Source organism: Cydia amplana, chromosome 14, assembly GCF_948474715.1.
Source record: "Cydia amplana chromosome 14, ilCydAmpl1.1, whole genome shotgun sequence".
In the NCBI taxonomy this organism is placed as follows: domain Eukaryota; kingdom Metazoa; phylum Arthropoda; class Insecta; order Lepidoptera; family Tortricidae; genus Cydia; species Cydia amplana.
The window spans coordinates 14,564,582-14,588,643 of NC_086082.1; the positions used below are offsets into that span (position 1 = coordinate 14,564,582).

Genomic DNA, 24,062 nt, shown 5'->3' on the forward strand with positions numbered 1-24,062 from the left:
GATCCGTAGTTCGGCGTTAGGCGTCGGTGGCTTCTATATTAAGATCGCCTTCGGTCGGCCTCGGCTCGCCAAGATGCCCGCGCGCACACAGACCCGCCTCTCAACAAAAACCAAACGTAGTACATATTATATTTTTTCTCGAATACGAATTTTCCCAACGTAAAACGAAATTTAACTGTGATTTGTGATAACTTCTCTAGTAAAAAGACATGATAAAATGGTGAGTTGCGTTGAAGTGTTATGAGATGTTTTTATAAATAGAATTCGCATGATCTTGAATTTTATTGGTCCCGTTTAGTTTCAACTACAAAATGCCCGCGTGATATTGCTATTCGAACTCTCTATCTTTTTTCTATTTTCTAATTGGCATTTTTCTAATTTTCAGTCTGTGAAGTGAAATTGAAGTGTAATTTCTTTTGAAAAGTGAAGACGGCTTAGCAAAATGAAGTTCACAATAGACGTATTGGGCATATTTCTAAAAGTAGTAGTTAGGGTAAGTGTTAATTTTAAGAACTTTAATTTAGTTACTGTAATTACTTTAAGATATTTTTGAATGAAACTTGCTCCGATTTTATATGTGCATATTACGGAATTATTACTACAGTTAGTTATTTTAATTCTATGGTATCTACGATGATTCTCGTACGTATTATATTATTTGGCCAAGGTAATGGGAACACTTCCGCATAGTCACAGTGAATACACTGGCATACAAATTAAGTATAAAACGTCATCACACAATCCATATGTTTGTATTGACTGATTGTTTTGGCAATATTGATGATAAAATATCAATGGCTACCTTTTTGGCAGCGCGGTGTAGTTTATTTTTGTTTATAAATATATTATTATGCGATGATTTCATTTATATTGGAATGTAAATATACCGTGACCTTTATAATTGATTAAGTATACTATATATAGTGTGTAGATAAGGTGTCGATGGTGAAGCATTCATAAAAGAAATTGCTATTAAAATTACGCTAGGAGTTTTCTTTGATCGCTGTAGACTGTAAAAGCTGTAAATATCAAAATTTTGTCGGCATTAAAACAAGTTTGCTTTATTAAGTTATTAAAAGTTAATAAACCATCTTTGATGTCAGATTGCATAACAATCAGGACGTTTATTCGCCCGTTAATACTTTTGGCGAGCGGCCAAAAATACAATAATGAAAAGCATAACAAGTCTTATGGAAGTATTAACTCATTTATTGCATAATAAGTGTTATAAAATGGAACATAATTCAGAAAAGAGGGATGTGGCTGCAGATTGATTGTGCATTTGTCATTTTACAGTATTTACGGTCTATAACTATAAAAAACTTTGCATCTATAACTTTATATTGTGGTAGGTCAGGTACGTTTTTACGAGTTATAGCAATAAAGGCTAATTAAAATATCTAGCCTAAAAGTTATTAATTTAAATTTATTTGTGAACTTGCTAGCTAAGTAGTTAAACTTTTTTATTTAGGAACGTTCGTTAGCTAAGTTGGTTTTACGCATTAAATAAAATAAAATGCAAGAATACTTTTAGGCTGACTATATATTCTTAAACATTATTGGGAATGGGTAGTGCAATTTTATTCTGCATTTGTTTTTATTTTGCTATAAAAATCTTCAAATTGTGTAAGGAGCTAAAATGACATATATAATAAGTACCTATAAATGTTTAAAACATGAAGAACAGTATGAAGAAGAACAAATCCAATAATTAAAAAAAAACTATGAACATTTAACTCATGGTTTGACATCCGTACTTACCTAAGTAGGTACATAAAAGTTCCAAAACTCCAAATACTGCTTCATCGATCTTCCTAAAACCAATTACAATCCTACCAAGGGATCAGTCAGACCCGGACAATTTACGAGTAGAGTGAGTTCTTCCGGCGTTACCCGGTTGGGTTATCCGGACGAGATCTGTGCTGTGTCGGATAATACGGATGTAATAACGGGAGAGCACGCGTCTAGAATCTTAAATCTTACAGTTTAAGGTTCATATAAAATCGTGAGTTCCGTTTTTTGTTTAGGATGTTTTTAATTCCAATATTAAAGTGATTTCTAAAATCTATACTTCTAAGTATGTAGGTAGGTACTAGGTATTTATTTTATACAGACAGTTACAGGCAGAAGCTAGTATATTATGAATATAATGCATCGTTTGGAATCTGGACGAATGTCACTTACAATTAGGTAGTCACATATATAATTTCACAGGCCTTCTCATCAATCAGGAAAATTGACAGTGCGCCCGTTTCATGCAACATGCTGCAATGCATATTACCAAGCAGCGCAGCTGGGCCTTTTTATTTAAAGTTACCTACAAGTTTTTCAGATTTGGGGCTTTTACTTTTCGGTTCTAATGTGAGAACAAGTTTTCGTAGACTTTGTATAACGGTAACGGAATGGAAAGAACGAAAAATATAGGTATGAAAATTTTGTGACTCTTTTTTGTCATATTAGGATCGAAAGATCTCACGATTATGAGTATAGAAATAACATAAGGAGGTACCTATTAAAAAAAAATGTGTAGAGTATAAATATAAAATTAAAAATGGAATAAATCCCCTACGCTATATCTATACGCCAACAAAATCAATTTTATGCCAAAACACTTCGGAAAATAGCTGATATTCAAAAATCTAATTTCTAAGAACCACAGAGTTAGGAAACTCGCTTTCACAAAAAAAAACGCATCGAAATCGGCCCATCCGTTAGAGAATTACGATGCCACAAACAGACAGATACATTGGCGTCAAACATATACCACTCCTCTTTTTGCGTCGAGGGTAAAATAAAATGACATGGTTTTGGAGTTGGAATGTAACCTTTACGAACACTTTGCGGCTACAACAACTGCAGGCACCATGCAGTAACATATAATGAAACCTTTAAGAAAAGAGCGTAAATAGCGTAATCCCATGTTCAAGGTTGGCAACGCACTTAATATAACTAATTTGACACTTTTAAATATAACTAATCCAAACGGTTAGCACTTTGCTGATTTAAACTACCCATAGCTCTAGTATTAGGTGTTGCCATGCGTTGAACCGTCGCAAACAGTCAGCCGCTACAACCAGATTTGTCAGCTAGGCGGCCGTGTCAGTGACGATATTTGTGGAGCATCAGGATCGCTATATTATAATTAATATTGATATTTTGAGTATTGAGAGATATTGAATTAGGTAATTTTTATAATAATTCTGCAGTGCCGTCCACTAAGGCTCACTAGCGCCATCCCACTAACCCGGGGTTAGGCGGTTAAACCGTTAACCCAGTGTCAAATAGTACTGCACGGTAACCATGGTTAACCCCGGGTTAGTGAATCGTGCAAGTGGTCCTAACGAAACTATTAGGTATACTTATATATTAAAAAAAAACTATTTTCATTTATATATCAAAAAAAATCCCAAGTTGGTCTGCAAAGACAGGTATTTCGCACAACAACCTTTTAAAGACCCACTTTATTATTCAAAATTAATAGGTAATATTATTGTTCCTACGCAAGAGCGCTGGTGGCCTAGTGGTAAAGATATGGATATTGATTGATACTTTGCCAGTCGCTTTTCGGTGAATGAAAACATCGTGAGGAAACCAGACTAATCCCAACAAGGCTTAGTTTACCCTCTGGCTTGGAAGGTCAGATGGCAGTCGCTTTCGTAAAAACTAGCGCCTACGCCAATGCTTAGGATTCGTTGCCAAGCGGACCCCAGGCTCCATGAGCTGTGGCAAAAAGCCGGGACAACGCAAGGAAGATGATGATTATTGTTCCAACTCATTCTGCCAATCCTGTTGAAACAACACTGCACCAAAGGCACGCTCAAAAGCGTCAGTCGAAACTGTATCACACTGTATCGTTACCTAGCATAAACTCAATGTCAACTCTATACCAACCCATTACGATCTAAATTAGCTTGCTGATTGTAATTAAATGTTAATTCTGACGGGAAACTAACGGACACGGACATGAATGCAGTTGCGTTTACAAATTGGTCGCTGGAACGGTTGAAAGCAACGTTGTGTGCAAAGTTAGGGATTTGATTTATGAGGTGTGGTGTGATAAAGCCTTATAGCATTGAGGTCAGTGAACCCTAAGCTTGAGTTCCTTCATACAGACAGACACAGTAGGGTTTCTTTCAGTTTCTCATTATTTACCCCAATGCACTTTCAGTATTACGTTCATCATATTTTTCATATTTTGTGAACTCACAGTTAAACTTTTTTAACTTTCAGAGTTTATTTCCGAAACTACTTTTTTCGTCATGAATGGTATTCAAAACGGCTAAAAATGTATCATTTGATAACATACTTAACCTTTACTTTTACCTACCTTTTTAAATAATACTTAGGACTCCTATTCCTTGAGCTTGCAAAATTGTTTTACTTTAAAAAATGTTTTCCTCGGAGCAAGCAGCAACGAGGATTCTCTATACTTATAGCGTTTCTTTTAGTCCCGATGTTTTCCCTACCCCATCTTACCTTATTAAGGACTAGCGACCCGCCCCAGCTTCGCACGGGTTAACAAATTATACATGAACCTTCCTCTTGAATCACTCTATCTATTTAAAAAAACCGCATCAAAATCCGTTGCGTAGTTTTAAAGCTCTAAGCATAGACAGACAGACAGCGGAAAGCGACTTTGTTTTATACTATGTAGTGATGACTCACCTAGACCGGGACGGGGTCGGGCCGGAACTTCTGGCGCTTCGTTTTCTATGGAAAGCACCACGTGATCACCGATCAGCCGTCATAGAAAATGACATGTCGGTCGCCTCGGTCGGAGCACGGTCCGGTCTAGCGTGAGTCATCCTTTATGGACTCACCCAAGTGTGAAAACCTGAGAATCCATTTAGAGAATGAGCTAATTTCAAACTCGATGAAAAGCGCCTCAGTTATCGAATCTCGATCAAACTTGTGCAATGAAGATATTGATGAAGTCTTCGTCTGATAAAAATAAGTGAAAAATTGAAGTTTTCCAATCCTGCATTTTAAATTAAAAGTTTATTAACACCTTACTACGAACTGCGTACTGCTTACGTTTTACTATTAATTGTAGTAAAGTGTCATTCTATGGAACTTGCTAACCATCCATGTAAACAAAAATCACTAGTAAATTCATATTTTTTGACAGTTTAAATATGGCGGTTAGTTTAAAACATAGTTAGCAAGTTCTATAGAATGACACTTTATACAATTGTATAGGTAATAATAGTATTTAAGTTTGAGATATTTTTATTTGTTGGGTTACAACTCTAGGTACAACCATCCAATTATAGTCGAAAACCTAGCTCCTATCTATAGTCCAAAATTTTACACAATTACAAAAAAATATTGATTCAATTTTAATACATTAGCAACTAAATACATGATGTGCCGTTGTGGAAAGTTATCAAACTTACGAAAATTTACTAATTGAAAAATTCGGTATTTTTACGCTTTTATACATATATGGGATGAAAATTTGCCATTTCCACAGTTTCTAGGTTTACTTGGTTGCCAGTAAAATTTTCCTGAAATACCTATTCCAACTTTATGGAAATTCTCCGCAGCGTATTTGCAGATAATACCTACCTACTTTTCAAATATATTTAAAGTAACAAAATTTTAATGAGATAGCATAGCTAGCAGCAATAAATAGCTTCTCTATTATAAATTTACATTCAAAACATGTACGGACTTTCAGATTTACTTCGTTACTAGAGTATCTACAAAGTATGTAGATGGAACGGGGTGAATAACACTTTCTCGCTATTTTCGTTGCAAAATTGGAATTTGTATCTGTAAAATCATTACTTGCTCTTTTTTATACCACGTCGGTGGCAAACAAGCATAGCCGCCAGATGATAGGCAGTCACCGTAGCCTATGGACGCCTGCAATTACAGGGGTGTTACATGCGCATTGCCGAGCCTTTAAAAACCTACACTCCTTTTTTGAAGAACCTCATACTGTAGCCCCTCGACAAAACCTCGGCAGGGTGTTTAGAAAAGTGAATGTCAGTCTATGCAATCCATACTGCCACTAAACGCAGGTAGTAAGTATGAACACACCATAAATTGTGTAAACAGGCCCCATTGTGAAAGCCAGCCACACTTCTCCGTATGCCGTACTACCGTATAGATCTTAGGTAGGTATAATTAAATGCAAACTTCGGTGAACTGTTATTTTACCTTGGCCACTACTACATTGTCTAGACTACATGTACCTAACTAGACTCTAGACTTTTTTGTCATATTCTTTGTAATTTGTATTGATAATAAGTACGTACTTCATCTTCCTCGCGTTGTCCCGGCATTTTGCCACGGCTCATGGGAGCCTGGGGTCCGCTTGGCAACTAATCCCAGTAATTGGCGTGGGCACTAGTTTTACGAAAGCGACTGCCATCTGACCTTCCAACCCAGAGGGTAAACTAGGCCCGCATTGGGATTAGTCCGGTTTCCTCACGATGTTTTCCTTCACCGAAAAGCGACTGGTAAATATCAAATGATATTTCGTACATAAGTTCCGAAAAACTCATTGGTACGAGCCGGGGTTCGAACCCGCGACCTCGACCGCGACCGCATGCGGGCTGTGACGTTTGGACGATACGTAAAGGATGCTTCAGACTGGACCGTGCCCGGGCCGAAGCGGTCGACATGTCATTTTCTATGACGGCTAATCGGTGATCACGTGGTGCTTTCCATAGAAAACGAAGCGCCGGAAGCTCCGGTCCGGATCTTAAGAGCCCATCAACGTGCACACTAGCGCCACTGCTAAATAATCGTGATTATTTAAATTTAACGAAATATATTTAAAAAAGGGGGCCGCTACGTACTGTATCTTGTATTAAAGTACCTTTTGAATACATCAAACTAGTTTCTATGTTGTTGGATTATTCAGCAGTGGCGCTAGTGTGCACGTTGATGGGCTCTTAATTTTTTTTTATTTAACATTCCAGGTAAACAAAGTAACCTTCGCCCCCCTAGTGGTATCAACCCTCTTCATCCTCCTAACGTCGCTGCTGGCGCATTGCGCGCGACGTCTGGTGCAGAAGTTCGTCAAAGAATCATTTGTTCGCGTGCTTTTAGAAGAGGCCATTGCTGCTGCGGAGTTATGCGGCTGCTGTTTCGAACTTATTGTTGGTAAGTCGCCTTTTTAACACAATTTAGGGTTTAAAGGGGCCCACTGATTAACAGGCCGCTGGCAATGATTTTATATAACTATAGATAGGGTATACTCGTACTTGAGGAGCATAAAAAATACATCCATATTTATTTCGGTGTACGAAGAAATCTGTTATTTTAGATTAATTTTCGCATTCCATCCATCTTTGTCATATTCATTGTTAAACATAAGCTCGTCTCTTTCTCTGTCGGTGTGCGGGAGCTCGTTAACACGTGCACATTTCTCGCTTGCCCAGCCACGACTAAAGGCAACTTGTCCAATTTGTCACAAGGTAAGCGCTTCAATTTTGGAACGCCTATAACGTATCTTGGGTTATAAATCATTGGCCGCTGGACGATATCGGCCTATCAGTTGTTCGGAACTGTCAAATTTTTGTTCTAACTGACAAGCCGATACCGTCCGGCGGACTGTGTTAATCAGTGGGCCCCTTAAGAGAGCTCAGCAAGCGAATTAGGCCTCCAATACAAACGGAGTTTCGTTCTGTTTTTAAAACTACGAGTTGGATTGTAACGAAACTTTGCAAATACAATGACATGAGGTATATCTAGTTCAGTAATTAGTTCGTATAGCTCCAGTTTATAAAAGAAACGAATTAGAGCAAAAATAAGTTTTGTATGAAAAACTTAAATTCGCTGTATTTTTTTAACTATGGTATCTGAAGCTACATTAAACTAATTACAGAACTATATATACCTACCTTATCCTATTGTAAATACAAAGTTTCAGACCAATCTAACTAGTCGTTTTAAAATGAGAGCGTAACTACCTTTGTATAAAGAACCGAGCTTGCCGGGACTCTTAATTTCTCACCATCGCTTATTTCTTGTATACTATTGCTATTTATTTAGACTTTAGAGGGAACATGGTGTGTAAATTTAAATTTTCTAGCTTTTGTAGTTTCGGCTCTGCGTTGATGAATCAGTCCGTCGGGACATACCTACGTATTTATTATAGAATATTTATATAGAAGTAGTAAAATTGCGCTTAAGCGCTTGTCGATAAAAATGCAATAAGTAAAAGTAAAACAAAGTCATTTCGTAATAAGCAATTGTATTTTGTGTAGCCAGGTAATTTTATTTTCGATTGGAGAACCCACTTTAAACATATGTTCTACAGTCAAAACAGTCTCTCAGAGTCCACAAAGGAATGGATGATGTCCATAACGAATTCCCGTTTGCGGTCAGCTTAGAGGACTATCAGGGGGAAAGATGGTGCACAGGCAGCCTTATCGCTCTCAACTGGGTCCTCACTGCTGCCCATTGTATCGATGACGAACAATATGTTATAAGATATTTCACTATAAGAAAAGGAAGAGTCAGAGTTACAAAGGTACTTAAAATAATACTTCATCCAGCATTTGTTTCTAGAGATCTTACAGAAGACGGAAAAGAGTGTATACTATACAACGATATTGCTCTAATTCAAACTACATCCATCTTCAATAAGACTATTGGAAAATTATCAGCTATCGATTACAAGTCCCTTACCAGTCTTCCGGTTAAATATGCTGGTTTTGGTGCGACATCAAAAGCCTCGTACGAATGGCAGGTAGATGATCAATATAGGCCTTTGCAAGTGGGTGAGGCAGTGGTGATACGTCCTTATCACGACTTTCAAGGTCCATGTTTAGTTATTGCGCCTAAATGCTCAAACCGAGAGCAAGGTCTCCGCGGAGGAGATTCAGGAGATCCATTAATATATCCAGATCCATTAAGAATAGTGGGGGTGGCTATGTCGTCATCAAATCACGATAATATTGCGCACTACGCAGCCGTCAGCACATATTTGCAGTGGATTCATAATACAATGAAAATTCATGGTTACAAGCTATCATAAAGAGGGTATTGGTTCTGGTTACGAATTTACGAATTTTGTCAACCACCTTTAAATTGATGGAGTATATTTGCTAGACTAGAAGTGTAGAGGTTTTAAGATAGCGGATCGTCCATAGGTTGCGTTAGCCGCTTAGGCGGGCATTATGCTTGTTAGTTATAAAAGAAGACCAACCTGGAAACGAAAACACATTTCAACTGATCACACCACTAAAAACTGAATTACTGCTGAGACTATTTCGTTAGCTATGAAAAAGTTATGTTTTGGTAAATCTGGGGTTTCGAAGAGGTGTCGACAGTGGTTGTTTCTCTCTTGTAAGAAAATATGGCTTTTAGCATGAAACCCTTTTCCAATAAAACGTATGATTATCCCTCAATTCCCTTAACATTAGACGCTTATTTTACGTTATTCCTATTAGGATTTATATCCCTACGATATAATCCTAAAATGCATGCAAGGCTTTTCGGACAAGCGTGGATAGTCAGAACCTATCCATTGCTATCAATGAAGCCTACATTGCATCTGACTAGATCTTAAACTTTAGTATCAATGCTATCGAAGTTATGAAGCCAGTCAGGGACATTTGTGTAAATGAATATTCTACTGAATGACCAACCCTTATATCAATCTTTTCATGTATTATGACCGCTGAATGCATGGGCATAACTATAGTTTTTTACGCTCTACTTGACAAGTACATGTACCTAAACCATTTGTAGCAAAACCATTGAAAATTGAAATTTTTTGCAGGAAATATGGTAATTGAGTAGTACCGTACCTTATTCTGAATTCGTTATTGTTAAAAAGTGTTTAATAACGCAAGAAATATCAATACTTAGGTGATGTCGAAAAATCATAAAAGGCATTTTATATTCCTAATTAGACTTTCTGATTACAGAAAAAATAAGTTCATTTATTATTTACCGGATGTTATCGAAGTGCTTATCGATGAATATGCAATAAAACTATTTTATTTCGTAGTAAGAAATTGTATTTTTATATGTATGTTATTTTATTTTTGATTAGAGAAGCCAGTTTAGTTTCGAGATATCAACAAAGCGATATCAGCAAAGGCCAAAGTGATTATGAAAAATGTTTTTTTTCCAATATTTTTTTCTATATAATAAAAATCTGCGTACGTTACATACCTATTATTGACTGTGCATTGGGTGAAGTCGATTATATGATATGAATTATGGGATATACCTACGCACCATATCAGCCAAAAAAATTACGACCCCAAACTTGCTGGAGGCAGAATCACTTAGCATATTATCCTGCTTAAACGAGTATAAATACGGTCTTCAAGTAAATCGTCAATAAAAAAAATACATTGAATAAAATTGTGCCACCGTCTTTAATCGTTGAACATGTGGCAAACAGTGATCCTTGTAGTGCTGTGTTACTGCGTTGAAGGGCGAAGACAGTCAAGACAGCCTCTCAGAGTCCACCAAGGAATGGCAGACGTCCATAACGAATTCTCGTTTGCGGTCAGCTTGCAGAACTATCAGGGGGAAAGATGCTGCACCGCCAGCCTCATCGCCCTAAACTGGGTCCTCACTGCTGCCCATTGTATCGATGACGAACAATATGTTGTAAGATATACAAATTTCACTATAAGAAAAGGAAGCGTCAGAGTTGCAAAGGTGCTTAAAATAATACTTCATCCACAATACATTCAAGATTCTGAACGATACAACGATATTGCTGTCATCCAAACTACATATATCTACAATAAGACGATTGGAAGGTTATCAGCTATCGATTACAAGTCTCTTACTGGTCTTCCGGTTAAATATGCTGGTTTTGGTTCGACATCAGAAGACTCCTCTGATCAGGAGGAGGATAAATTTAGGCCTTTACAAGTGGGCGAGGCAGTGGTTATACGTCCTTATAACGACCATGAGGGTCCAAATGTAGTTATTGCACCTAGCTGCTCAAATCGAAGGCAAGGTATCCTAGGGGGAGATTCAGGAGGTCCGTTAATATATGATGGTAGAATAGTGGGGGTCGCTATGTCGTTATCAAATCACGATAATATTGCGCACTACGCAGCCGTCAGCACATACTTGCAGTGGATTCATAATACAATGAAAACTCATGGTTACAAGCTATCATAAGGAGGGTATTGGTTCTGGTTACGATTTATGAATTTCGTGTCAACCACTTTAAAGTGATGGAGTATGTCTGCTAGAAGGGTTTTTCAACGGTGGAGCATTCTTTGCTTAGACAGTAACAACTCAGGCATATTGCTTGTTTGTTATAGAAGAGGATCAACTCAGAAATGGAGATCAGCTTAGGAGGAGTTGCCGTGGAGACTATTAAGTTAGCTTCTGAAAAATTTGAAACCATTTTCTAATAAAACGCATGATTATCCCACAATTATTCTATACTCTTAACATTAGACATGTATTTTACGTTACCTACTCCTATTACTATATAAAGCGTCATTATATAGAACTTGATAACTATGTAAACAAACCGACATATTGAAATTGTCTGTCATGATGAATTTACTTAGTAACTTTTGTTAACATAGTAAGTTCCATAGAATGACACTTTACTTTTAAGTCAAATGGGCATGAAACTCCGGAAGAAAAGTTTTATCATAGAAGTAACTTAATGACGTCAATTGACCTACCCGAATAAATATGTAATAATTTATTCTTACCATCAAAGTAGAAAAAGCAAATATTCACTACGGTTACGTAACTTAGATAACATCCCTACATTCGAGATCGTAAAAACGAACAATGAATATGGTCGAAGAGTATGGAAATGCATTGTACCGCGTATATTGAATAGATTTCCAAATGAATTATTAAGCTCATTAGAAGATCGAACATGTGGGCAAGCTAGATCTAGATACATTATAAAGAAACACATGCTTAAAATAAGAGAACAATCGAATCCCTATCTTGTAACAATATAATAAAACTGTAATAGTAGTGTATAATTAATTCTATATGACTACCTAGACTCCTTAACTCAAACAATCTTTTTAATTTAAGATTAGTAGTTATGTTTTGTAAACATGGATGCTTATTTTATGAAATATATATATATTTTTTTTTTTACTAAGTACTCAGTTCTAAATTGAAAATTTCAGACATCTTCTAAGAATGCACTCACTCATTTCAACAAGATACAAATTATATAATTTTGGATACTAAATTGACTGCAGCACTTGGTTGGAAAGTTCTTGAACAAACTTTAAACTTAATAATATTTTAATGAGGAGAAATTCATTTTAAACTATTTTTTGCCTTCAACTTTCGCATGGAAATATGAAACGCCCTGAGATTAAATTCATTCAGAGCGAGCGCTAGTCTATCGATTTCTGATACGTTTGTGAAATATTTTAATAAAAACTGATGAGAACCTCCTTTTTGTTGAAGCCGGTTAAAAAATCATTATTGTTTTGTTGTTGTAAATCATTATTAACCTTTTGAACGCCAATGACCGATATATCCGCACCGTAGGTTCAACGCCAAAGACCGATTAATCGGTCACAGACCACAGAGCAACATCGACCTACGTGCATATATACATAGTTTTGACACTTCAATGATGTGGCGTCTGAGTGACAGCTTTTGTGTTTGACACGGCGTGGAAAAGGTTAAGTCCGGTTAGTGCCCGGGCCGGCGCTTCCGGAGCTTCGTTTTCTATGGAAAGCACCACGTGATCACCGATCAGCCGTCATAGAAAATGACGTGTCTGACGCCTCGCCCCGGTCTAGCGTGAGAACTGGATCAGGCATGAGGGTTGGGGGGAAATGACCGAACGGGATAGTCTTATGTATCTTTCAGTAGGAGTAGCAGCGAAAGCGCTATTATTGTCTGTCCTTGTCACAGTCTCGCATTTTTTTTATTCCCCACCATAAATTAGTATGGATTATGCTGGGCAACAAATAAATTCGACCAATCATAGTGTCGCATTGCCTATGTTTTGTCTCTCACGGAGGCACGCGTATACCAATTCTATAGGATCCTACCTTCTATGAGCGTAAGTCATCCTTTATGCCGCGCCTTAGTGTAAGGCCTGAGTGGACGCTCGAGTTGGGCATGCAGCGGGGCGGGGCGTGCGGCGTGCATGTTAAACAAATACAAACGTATAGGAGCGGCCTTAGTGCACGCTGCTCAAATCACTTGTGAGCCCGATGCTACGGTGCACGCCCCGCCGAACGCTCCGCTTCGAGCGTCCACTCAGGCCTTACACTTAAGCACCAACTTTACGAGCATGAAAAACGATATTTTATTTTATTTTATTTCAGTGGCAGATAACTTTGGCGTGGGCACGTACGCCATTTTCTTGTTCGCGCTCACGATCTGGTGGTCGCTCAACTGGGGGGAGGCGACGGCTTGTCCATACACCCATATTGAAGATATCATTGAAGGTAACACCAACACCACATAATAAATAATCCCACAGAACCACAGAATAATAGTAGTACCGTACAGAAAGGACACTTGCTACAAAGCCGAAGTTTGACAGTGATTCCAGACGAATCACGCTGTCCCTTTCTAATGTATGGCACTATCCCTTCAGGTTAATTAGGGTTGTCAAAATTCAAGTCGACGACCACGACTGGTCTGGCCTAGTGGGTAAGACCAGACCCGGTCATCGAAACGATTGAAAAAATCGTTCTTCAATTTGTTATTTTTATAATTTTGCTCCAAAATCTGTAAATGACAATTATCGTTATTGGCGTAGCAGCATGGCTTATGTTATTTACCTTCAGTGCACATTTAAAAAAACCATTCTGTATCAGACAATTATGTACAGTCCCAATGACACCTTTTGCAATGATATTCAATTATTATCTTCCTAATCCAGGCAAAGGCGATGTCCGCAAAGCCTTGCTGAAGACCTGGGCGGAGCTTGCTGGAGGCCTGCTCGTGTTCAAGTACGTCCAGATGTACTGGGCCCTGGAGATCTCAGAGACACACAAGGACAAGGCGTTTGAGGACTGCAAGGCCGATTTGCAGGTGAGCTTTATTGGTTGTGTGTTTACTTGTGTTTATGTTAAGCGCTGGTGGCCTAGCGGTAAGAGCGTGCGACTTGCGTGCTAAGTCGTGGGTCCCAACCCCGACTCGTACCATGAGTTTTTCGAAACTTATGTACGAAATATCATTTGATATTTACCAGTCGCTTTTCGGTGAAGGAAAACATCGTGAGGAAACCGGACTCGCAATAAGGCCTAGTTTCCCCTCTGGGTTGGAAGGTCCGATGGCAGTCGCTTTCGTAAAAACTAGTGCCCAGGCCAACTCCTGGGATTAGTTGCCAAGCGGCCCCCAGGCTCCCATGAGCCGTGGCAAAATGCCGGGACAACGCAAGGAAAATGATGTTTACTTGTGTTTATGTTCCTTACTTTCATTAACGATTGATCTGTGTTTTGTCACATCGATCACGTGGGATAAAAACGTATAAGTATGTAGGTACCTACAATTGCACGTGCGTTATGGGATTCCAACTAATGCCTATTGGGTCTGTCCTTTCCTTCATTTCATACTTAAAGGATGACTCACGTTAGACCGGGCCGTGTCCGGAGTGGAGCTTCCGGCGCTTCGTTTTCTATGGAAAGCATCACGTGATCACCGGTCATCTGTCATATAAAAGTAAGCGCGAAGCTGCGGCCCGGACACGGCCCGGTCTAACGTGAGTCATCCTTAAGTTCTCGGGTCCATAAAAACACCAATATTATTTTTAGTTTAATAACCTATCGAAGTCACGAATTGCTATAATGTAGACGAGAGACAAACATGATAAGAATGACCTTATCCATTATCCGTGCCCCGTGGAAAACCCTGCGATAGAGTGAAGTGTGCAATTTATATATGTACATGTCAAACAATAATTTAGCACCTAACTATAAAACCTACATGAGTAAAATAGTTTTTTTTATATAAGTATTTATTAGAATAATATAATATTTAATATTATTTATTAAAGCATGTACCCTAACTGAATGCGTGTGTGACATAGCTCTTATGAGTTTGTTTTTGAGTGTTGTCTAAAACTTAATCGGTATTTTGCGGCCATACCAGTAAACAAGTTCGGCAAAAAATATTTTCTATCCAATTAACTTAAGTCACCCTAAGTATTGATTGAATTCCACCATTTGTGGTTCATTCTTATGTTTTGCAATAATTTATAAATAAATAAAATACCCTTGTCTACTGGTACTGGTAGCCGTAGGTGTGTGAGTGAGAGCACCCAAATGCGAATCGAGAGGGCACTAGCTCCTCGGTTTCAACGAGAGGTGCAACATCGAAGCCCTGCCCAGACAAGTCTGCATTTGCAATAGATGCACGCACCAGAGTCCGTTAGGGTACATGCTTCTGGAGCTAAGATGACAATCAATTAATTCTTTATCGAGAAATGCCAATGGGGAAAAAACATTGACGTATATCTCAGGACTGGCTTTAAGGGCAATAAGACTGGGGCATGAATAAGGCCAGTACAGCACAGCAATGTGACACCGCTACAACGCGATTGGTTGAGTTCGCAACACGCGCGCGAATGGTCGCAACTATATAGTTGCGTTAGACTGCACAATTGGCTCGAATTCGTGAGTGACACCGCTGTACTAGTACCATTTTTAGTGCCCGTCCTGAGATATACGTTAATGGAAAAAAACCTGGAACAGATACTAAAATCATGTAAATAATTTCATCCATTTGGCGTTTTATATTAAATGAATGTAATTTGACTTGTCCCCCAGATTATCTCCCCGTTACGCTGACGTGAGAGAACTATGCCGTAGTCCGTAGCAGCGTTTTGTGTTTTATAGCAAATAATCGTAGTGTAGTGTAGAAACACACATGTGCCGGGAACTCGCTTGGTGGTAGTCGCTTTCCTCTACAAAGCGGGAAAACGCTGAGATCAGCTAAGAGCGTAACGCTACGATAACTTTGGCAGTGTATACAGGGTGGTACTTTACTATGATCTTTGCTGAAAGTATATTGTTATCTAATTAATTTTCAATCAATTTATTATCATTTTAAAGCTAGGTTAAGTAAAACAAAAAGACATTAAAAATTAATCATTTTACTATAGGTGACAACCCTAACTGCCACTATAAAGTTACTGTTTACATTTGCACAGTATGACAGATGTCACTGACTTCACATACCTAGAATACAAATTTACACTATTTACATGCGATGTTCAAAAGTACCGCCATGTCTGATTGATTATGCACGCTGCTGCCCGTGCTCGCGTATGTCGGTGTACCTGCGACAACATTTGGGTGCGGACGTTTCTCCTACGGAGAGTTTCAAAGGCAACCGTAAGCCTATGTCTCATCTCTTCTGCGGTGTTACACTCTTCTTTGAACACCATATCTTTTAAAGTACCCCACAGAAAGAAATCGAGCGGCGTTGGGTCCGGAGACCTAGCTGGCCAACGGCGTGGTCCAAATCGTCCAATCCACTGACGTCCGAAAAGCTCAGTCAGTTTACGTCGCACTTCATGTGTGGAATGGGCTGGTGCTCCATCTTGTTGGTACCAGATAAGTGGTCTTTCGGCCAATGGCAAATCTTCGAGGTACTCGAAAAGCTCCGTATCTAAAAGATTCATGTATCCCACTCTGTTGAGAGTTGGTGGTAAAAACACAGGCCCTATAATGGTGTCTCCGTGAATTGCCGCCCAAACGTTCACTGACCAACGATACTGGTGTCCTGCATAACGAATGGGTTTTCTTCAGCATTGAGGCATTTTGAAAATTTGTAACACGATATGAGATTTTTGCCAATGACACAACGTCAAATTGTATTCAATCAATCGTCAAGCACTTTTAACTGGCCAGTATGATTAATAAGTCTTAAAAAGTTTCGTCGCTACATGATAGTGTGGCCTACTCCACATCAGTATCAAAATTACGCAGATTAAATAAATTATAGAAATTACATATTGTTTACGAGTGCGTGCATTTATCATTTACGATCCACGTAGGTTCAACACCCACAATAGCTTTGTTACTCTCTTAAATATTCTTAGCGAAGATATTGCACTATTAAAACATTAGATTAACTTACCGATGAACAGTTACTAGAAAATAAAGAGACAGTATGATTTTCTTTGTCTGTAGTTGAAATGAGTAACTTCTTTGCTTAACTTTGGTTGGTTTAACCTTCTTGTTTATTATTTGTGATCGGCAATCTAGACCTGTCAATTCCTACATTTATTTAGCAGTGACATGTAATTGTCATTTTGTTTTTTTTCATTTTTGCTACAAAAGGTCATTAAACTTATTTTCATGACGTCATCGCCCGATCAACTTGCTAGGGTTGAAACAAGTGGATTTTTGCACTAAAGTTTAACCGGCTTTATCTCGTAAATAGTAAAGAATATGAACATAGTTCATTGGGAAAATATAAAGCTATTAGGTCGAACAATTCCCCGTTTTTGTAAAAGTTCTTCGTTCTGTTCCACCCTGTATATGTGCTAATTTTACAGACACGTTTCGTGACATTCGAAATTAAACCCTATTTCCTTAATCATACGGTTACAGGTGCCAGTTCTATACGGCGCCGCGGTGGAAGGCATAGCGACGTGCCTCTGTCGCCTCGCCTCCAAAAGTCTGGGAGACCTCAACCCTCGCTTCGCGACCGCCATTGACTCCTTCATTGGGACCTCTCTAGTCGTTGCCGGTTAGTATCAGATAAACAAAACGAATATAATAATGGTTTCCTTAGTAATAGGCCTCAGTAGTGCCTGAGCGTCTTGCGGCGCGTGCGGCGGGCGGGGCGTGTAGGTCGCTACCTACACGCCCCGCCCGCCGCACGAAGAACGCTACGCTTAGCGTCGAACTTCTAAAGGTTCCAAAGGTTCGTCGCGCGTTTTCCGGGCGTTTTATATGTAAAAGCGGCACGCCCCGCTCACGTCCCGCCCGGAAAACGCGCATGTGTGACGAAGCGGGTTTTGAGCAGCGTAGCGTGCAATGAGGACGCTAGTCGCGCTAGTCTGGTGACGCTGGCATGCGTTTGTAGTTTGTATTTGTTAATTATTTGGACGCCGTGCCGCACGCACCGCTAACCGCTCCGCTCAGTCTGCAGTCTGCACACTTACATATAATTATGTGCTTGTAAAAAGAGCACATTGTAATTTGTATTGGCTAAGTATCCGCCATAAAAATCACTCGACACTTTATCAGATAGTAATCAAATGTGGTAACCACGAAAGTGAATAGGTACTTATGCGATCATGAGTGTCATGACTGTGTGCTGTCATCGCTTTCACTTCACCCCCCACGCTCCTCGTAAATAAGCAATGTACATACTAGATACTATGTATTGTGATGGACCTGCCAGGTTCACAGACAAATGAATAACTAGGTACTAATATATAAGTATAACTACTTGCAAAGGAAAATGCGAATATTACTAATGATAAATTGATTTCTATATTCACATTTATAGCCTATATTATTGTAAGTGATTGCTTTACTAATTATACAAATTTTAAATGTTTATGATTTGAAGGATGATAAAAATATTTAAGTACAGTCACCCGTAGTAATATGTTACACAACGAAGGCCGCAAAAATATCTGACACGATCTTATTTGTAGAGCCATAAAAGCGTGTCACATATTTTTGCGGCCTTCGAAGAGTAACATATTATTGCAGGTGACTGTACACCTAAGGACCTACTACTAATCCTCTGTGAACACATCTCTTAAATTATTCATGTACAGTCACTGAAATCAATTTTTATCAATAAGTATCATCCCCACTTACCTACCATTTTTCGTAGTATATACCTAAGATATAACTTTATAATACTAATACTAACTAATTCTTGTAAAAATACTACTTGTTAGGTATTATTTAGTAACCAAATAACATATTCTCATAACCTTATGATAGCAAAGTACGTTAAAAATTACTTCTTCCATCTAAATCCAATGTTAAGTAACTTAAAAGCACAAGCTCTTTTCGTATTTCCAATGGAAGAGCATAAATTAAATCTTCTTCGCCAATTCACATGACTTCCTTCGAAACAAATCTACGTTAATGTCGCATTACCCGGTCTCAGTAGGTACAGAAAATGTTACATTACAGAGCTTTATCTCAAAATTAAGTTTAGAAAATTAAGTAGGTATTATGTACATAGTAACATACCTACATTTGGAATATGAAAGGCTAATGGTGACAACAATCGAGTATTTCTGATTAACCCTTTGACCGCCGTTGGCATGTATACAAGACAACGATAGAACGATACACTGGCGCCGCTGTCTTGTATACAAGACAAAAATTCAACCGCTCGGTAAATGTGGAAAAAATATCAATTATATTTTTTTTTACACTCAAGTTAATGTTTTAGGTCCTTGTTTAATAAAAAATTGCATTTATTGCAGCTATAGAAATCCATTCTTTTATAATAAGGCTCTCAAAAAAATTGCTCCAGATTTCAACCTTTTTCTTGTTCCTCGTCGCCGTTGTCCTGTATACAAGACAGCTAGGGATGGGAATGTTAACTCGATATGAGAATATTCAAAATAAATATCAAATCGCAAATCTGGTTTTATTTAAGCATTTGACCACTTGTTAAATGCCAATTGGTGGTAATTAGTAACTAGAATACGTAAAACGAGACGAGAGAGACAGGCATTAACTATAGCTGAAGTTAAGGGAGCTTCTTCAGCTGTTGATAGTAGAGTCTGACAAGTAAATCTGTCCTTGTGGTTTATTTGCAGAACAAAAGATTCATTTTAAGATGATAGTGTAGTGGGGAGTGATACCCTGCAGTGACCGCTTCGCACAAGAATGGTACAGGCGGACGCTAGGACTATATAGTCAGTGTCGTCTAACTATGAGAATGTTATATATTTGAAATTGACGAAAAATTGTCATGGTAGGGAGGATATATACGGGAACTGAGAAGCTCATCTAAGGAACATGTCGAATGTGAAACATGCATTCCCGAACATTTCCGATCCCCACCCTTTTCCAATATTATTGTTCTTCACTCATTGACAATTCAATTAACCCACGTGCAATTTTCCCCAATGCAGTTCCGGTACTTACATTTATATTATCGACACACGATGCGCGGCTCTAACGTTACGCTTATAAAGTTTACGTACCGACAAGCGCTTACGCCGTTGACCTAGAGACTATTATTACTTAATCCGCGCGGAAACAGTCCTTGTCGGTCTGCACTGCGGACAGTCCATGCGCGCCGTTGTCTTGTATAAACGACTTCTTGTACAGCCTAGTGCGGTGATATTACGTCATGAATCGATATTGTTTAGTGGTTGTTTTTAATGATAAAGACCTTTATTTTTAACATTGTCGTGTGTAAAAAATATGTTAATTTTTGGCATTTTCGAAATAAATTAAAGTTGGATAAGAACAAAGCCAAATTGAGAAGATTTTTACCATAAATTGTAAATATCGATATCACTATTTGCAATCCCTAAACTTTTTATTAGTTGTTTACTTAAAATTTGCTCTGGCGTGTGAGTGAGCGTCTTTGCGGACTAGGTCCGGCGGCCAAAAGGTTAACCCTTCGAGTAGAAACTTATTTTCTATAAAAATTATGATATGCAGCTTATGTTTCCTTAATGTTTATTTAAGTTGTAGTGTTGATGTTAAATACAGTCAAAGATAAGTAGCGATAATGTCAAAGTAACATTTTATTAAATCAATTGTATGAGTGAGAAGCAAGGGGTACCTATCAGACTGATAAAAAAGCTGTTATTATAAAGACATTATTTTGCATTATCTTTAAAAACTCACTATATGGCATGGTACAGGTGCTTTATTTTATATGTCTAAGTCCTCTCTAGATATATGTACATACAAATAGTAATTGTTACAATACTTGCCTCTGCGTAAAATCGACCACCGTCAAAGGAGATTTTATTTATAGGTAGGTTCGTATTTTTTTAAATCTTCGATATACCAGACTCACGCTACTGTACAACTAATTTCTTTTGCTTATGTGGTTTAAAATACGTACTCCTCTTATTTAACCTTTTGGACGCCAATGACCGATATATCCGCACCGTAGGTTCAACGCCAAAGACCGATTAATCGGTCACAGACCACAGAGCAACATCAACCTACGTGCATATACATAAAGTTCAACTTCAGTTTTGACACTTCAATGATGTGGCGTCTGAGTGACAGCTTTTGTGTTTGACACGGCGTGGAAAAGGTTAAATGGGCGTTCCGAACTTTGGATGGAATATGACTAGCGGAAATAATTGAAAGGATTAAATGTGCTGTTTATTTACATTTTAGGATCATAGTTTTAATGCGTAATATTTATACTCATTGATGTAATAATTGCATGTTATAAACACAAAACTACATACATTTTAATAACATAACTCCCTAATTTAAAGGCTGTTTTATTTAAATTCAAAATCTTTCAAACTGGCCATCCTCACACTGCTTCATGTCTTTCGTTTTCAAGAAAGCTTACATCTCTTTCACTGTTCATTAAATAGAAAGAGAGCACCTGTCGACTACATGCGCCTCACCCACTTTTCACTTTGCAGGAGTCCTCAATAGGCACACGGTATTCGTCTACCGGTATCAGGACAATTTTAGTGCCAATGACGACCTAAGCGTGTCCATCTTTTGCAAAGTGCATTTAGGAAAAGGTACATTTAGACATTTAGATGTCCACTAATATTGGGTTTGAACTAGCTGCCGCCCTATTGTTTTTACTAGACAATATAGAAATTTAGGATAATCAAGAAAAATCGGCGGAAATAGTAGTTTAAATTAATGGCATTCTCAAATATATCTCTTCGTCAGTTAGCTATTTCAACTTTAATATGGAGGCATATTTTTCTGCCTATGTAAGCTACTCTATTATACTTCTATAGGTACTTCCTCTCTAGTTGTACTAATTAAGAAGTAGAAAATGTTGTCGTTTTGTATTTCAAAGGCAGAATGCAGTACACCTTTTCAGTACACCTTTGCATGCACTAGGTTAGTTTATAATTGTACGCCCGAAATGGGCAAGCTGATGGACTTATGTGATATTTATAAGACCTATACCAGCTTTGACAACAAAGAAATCTTATCTTATCTTATCTTAATATTTAATTATTAAAACATGAGATGAAATAGATGTCATATATTAAAGAAAACGTGACAAAGCCCTCCAGTGGTGAAGACCGATGTGGTGGTGTGTATTAAAACATGGTTGAAAATAAATATTTTAAAAACAGTCTATTAATATATATATTAATAACATCATTCATCCCTAAATATATTACTACTATTTTCTCATAGTATTTTATCACCTTTTCCACCACAGACGACAGGCGTTTATTTAAAAGTATTGGCTGTGTCGTGTACCATATATGTACGTACTGGAAAAGTAGTGATAATATTTAAATACAGGCGGTTTGCAGGCCAAGGCTACTACCTAAATATTAAATAAAAAATACCGTTTTCAACTTGAAAATATACTGTTTTAGTTAGCTAAGTAAAAACAACAGCGGCGGTCAGCTAAGGAAAACCCATCATTTTCATGTTAATTGTAAATATGCATTGGTCACGCTTCATGTCGGTAGCTTCAGTAGCTTTTCATGTTAGATCGTCTAGTATCATGACATTGCGCATTGGTTAACTTGATGGCACTGGAAACGGGTCATTTTATATGGAAATTACCCTAAAAACAACCTGTTTTCATTGCTCTTCAGTGTATTATTATCCGGTGTATACTATTAAAGGTTCTACGGATGTTTTGATAAAATTTTCCATCATTGCCAATGAGGTTAATAACAAGTTCAGAATCGTAGTAATTTTTTATCATCATCATGAAATTTTTCAAAAATAAAGTTATAATACCTACTTATAATCTTTAGTAAAGTTTTCTCTATCAAAGTGGCATTGAAAAGTACAATCACTGGTTCGTATCGGTATTTCCCATCACTGATTTGTAATCCTAGAGTCTGCGCGGAAAGAGAAGAGTCGTAGAATGTATTGGATACCACACATTTCACGACTCTTTCCACACAGACTCTACACAAGTAGGTTAAAAATTATTAACATAACTCATTGGCATCATGGAAACGTTTGACAAAACATCCACAGACTAAATAAAACAGATTACCAAACGCTTTCTTCATTCCAGCATTCGAGTATTCCGGTGGTTACTTCAACCCGGTCCTGGCGACGTCGCTGAAAGCCGGCTGTGATGGACACACTCTTCTAGAACATGCTGTGGTCTACTGGATCGGCGCCTGCGCCGGTTCCATTCTTTCAGTCTACGTGTACAAGCTCCCGGCCATACAGAAGTACCTTGCCCCTAGCAATACTGAAGCTAATGGTGACAGTATTTGGGATAACAAGGAGGATTAATTTTAGGGCTGATTTAACCGAGTAAGCGCCACTTGCACTCACTAACCCGGGGTTAACCGGTTAATCCAGGAGTTACTATGGTTACCAGTACAAAATTTGACACTGGGTAACGGTTTAACCGCTTAACCTTAAGTGGGATGGTGCAAGTGGCCCTAAGGATTTAATCTAAGATAAACCGCTAAAGTCGTGTTTTAGGGTCATTATATATCAAAATAAATTTGTTAGTGTGAACAATAGTAAGCATACAAGTACCTATGGGTTTTATCACACAAGTTAAGATAAAAATATCGTTCTAAGTATGGGGATTAAGGCTTATAAGTATTCAATTAAGGCTTTATAGCTTGGGATATGTTCACAGGAGATACGCAACTCTAAAATTGCTAGGTCTATCTTGGAATAAATTCTACTCTTGGTTAAACAAACATTACCTACTAAAACATTATTGGTATAACAATGATTTTTTTTTTCGCATAATGTAATGTGCTAAACACCAAGCAGATTCATAAATATACATAAATAAAATGTGATATTATGTGAAAAATTGCATTATGACAAAAAATATCAAGTTTTCGTCACCGGTAAGCGATATCTGATGCTAGTCACTATGGGGTCGTGTTTTGAGTTAAACCATGGATGGTTATTGATATGAACCAGCTAGTTAATTAAATTATGATTTTAACGCAATAACAATATAATAAAAACATTTGATTACATAATGTTGATATAACAAAATAA

At 37.9% G+C, this 24,062-nt stretch overlaps 2 protein-coding genes across 3 annotated transcripts; both read left to right on the forward strand.

The window, feature by feature from the left end:
• LOC134654206 (aquaporin-11) lies at window positions 1–23,339 on the forward strand. Of its 2 annotated transcripts, XM_063509671.1 has the most exons (8): window positions 1–220; window positions 386–493; window positions 6,933–7,116; window positions 13,266–13,388; window positions 13,829–13,980; window positions 17,508–17,646; window positions 21,509–21,613; window positions 23,101–23,339. In XM_063509671.1, exons 2-8 carry the CDS (start codon window positions 443–445, stop codon window positions 23,325–23,327), a joined length of 981 nt encoding a protein of 326 aa, XP_063365741.1. In that variant the 5' UTR covers window positions 1–220; window positions 386–442; the 3' UTR covers window positions 23,328–23,339. The 2 variants fall into 2 exon arrangements, with proteins under 2 accessions (XP_063365741.1, XP_063365742.1); XM_063509672.1 differs by lacking the exons at window positions 1–220; window positions 21,509–21,613 and having other exon boundaries at window positions 299–493.
• LOC134654214 (transmembrane protease serine 11F-like) lies at window positions 10,353–11,144 on the forward strand. The gene has a single exon (XM_063509681.1). The coding sequence runs from the start codon at window positions 10,363–10,365 to the stop codon at window positions 11,110–11,112; it is 750 nt and encodes a 249-aa protein (XP_063365751.1). The 5' UTR covers window positions 10,353–10,362; the 3' UTR covers window positions 11,113–11,144.
• Window positions 23,340–24,062: the final 723 nt, after the last annotated feature.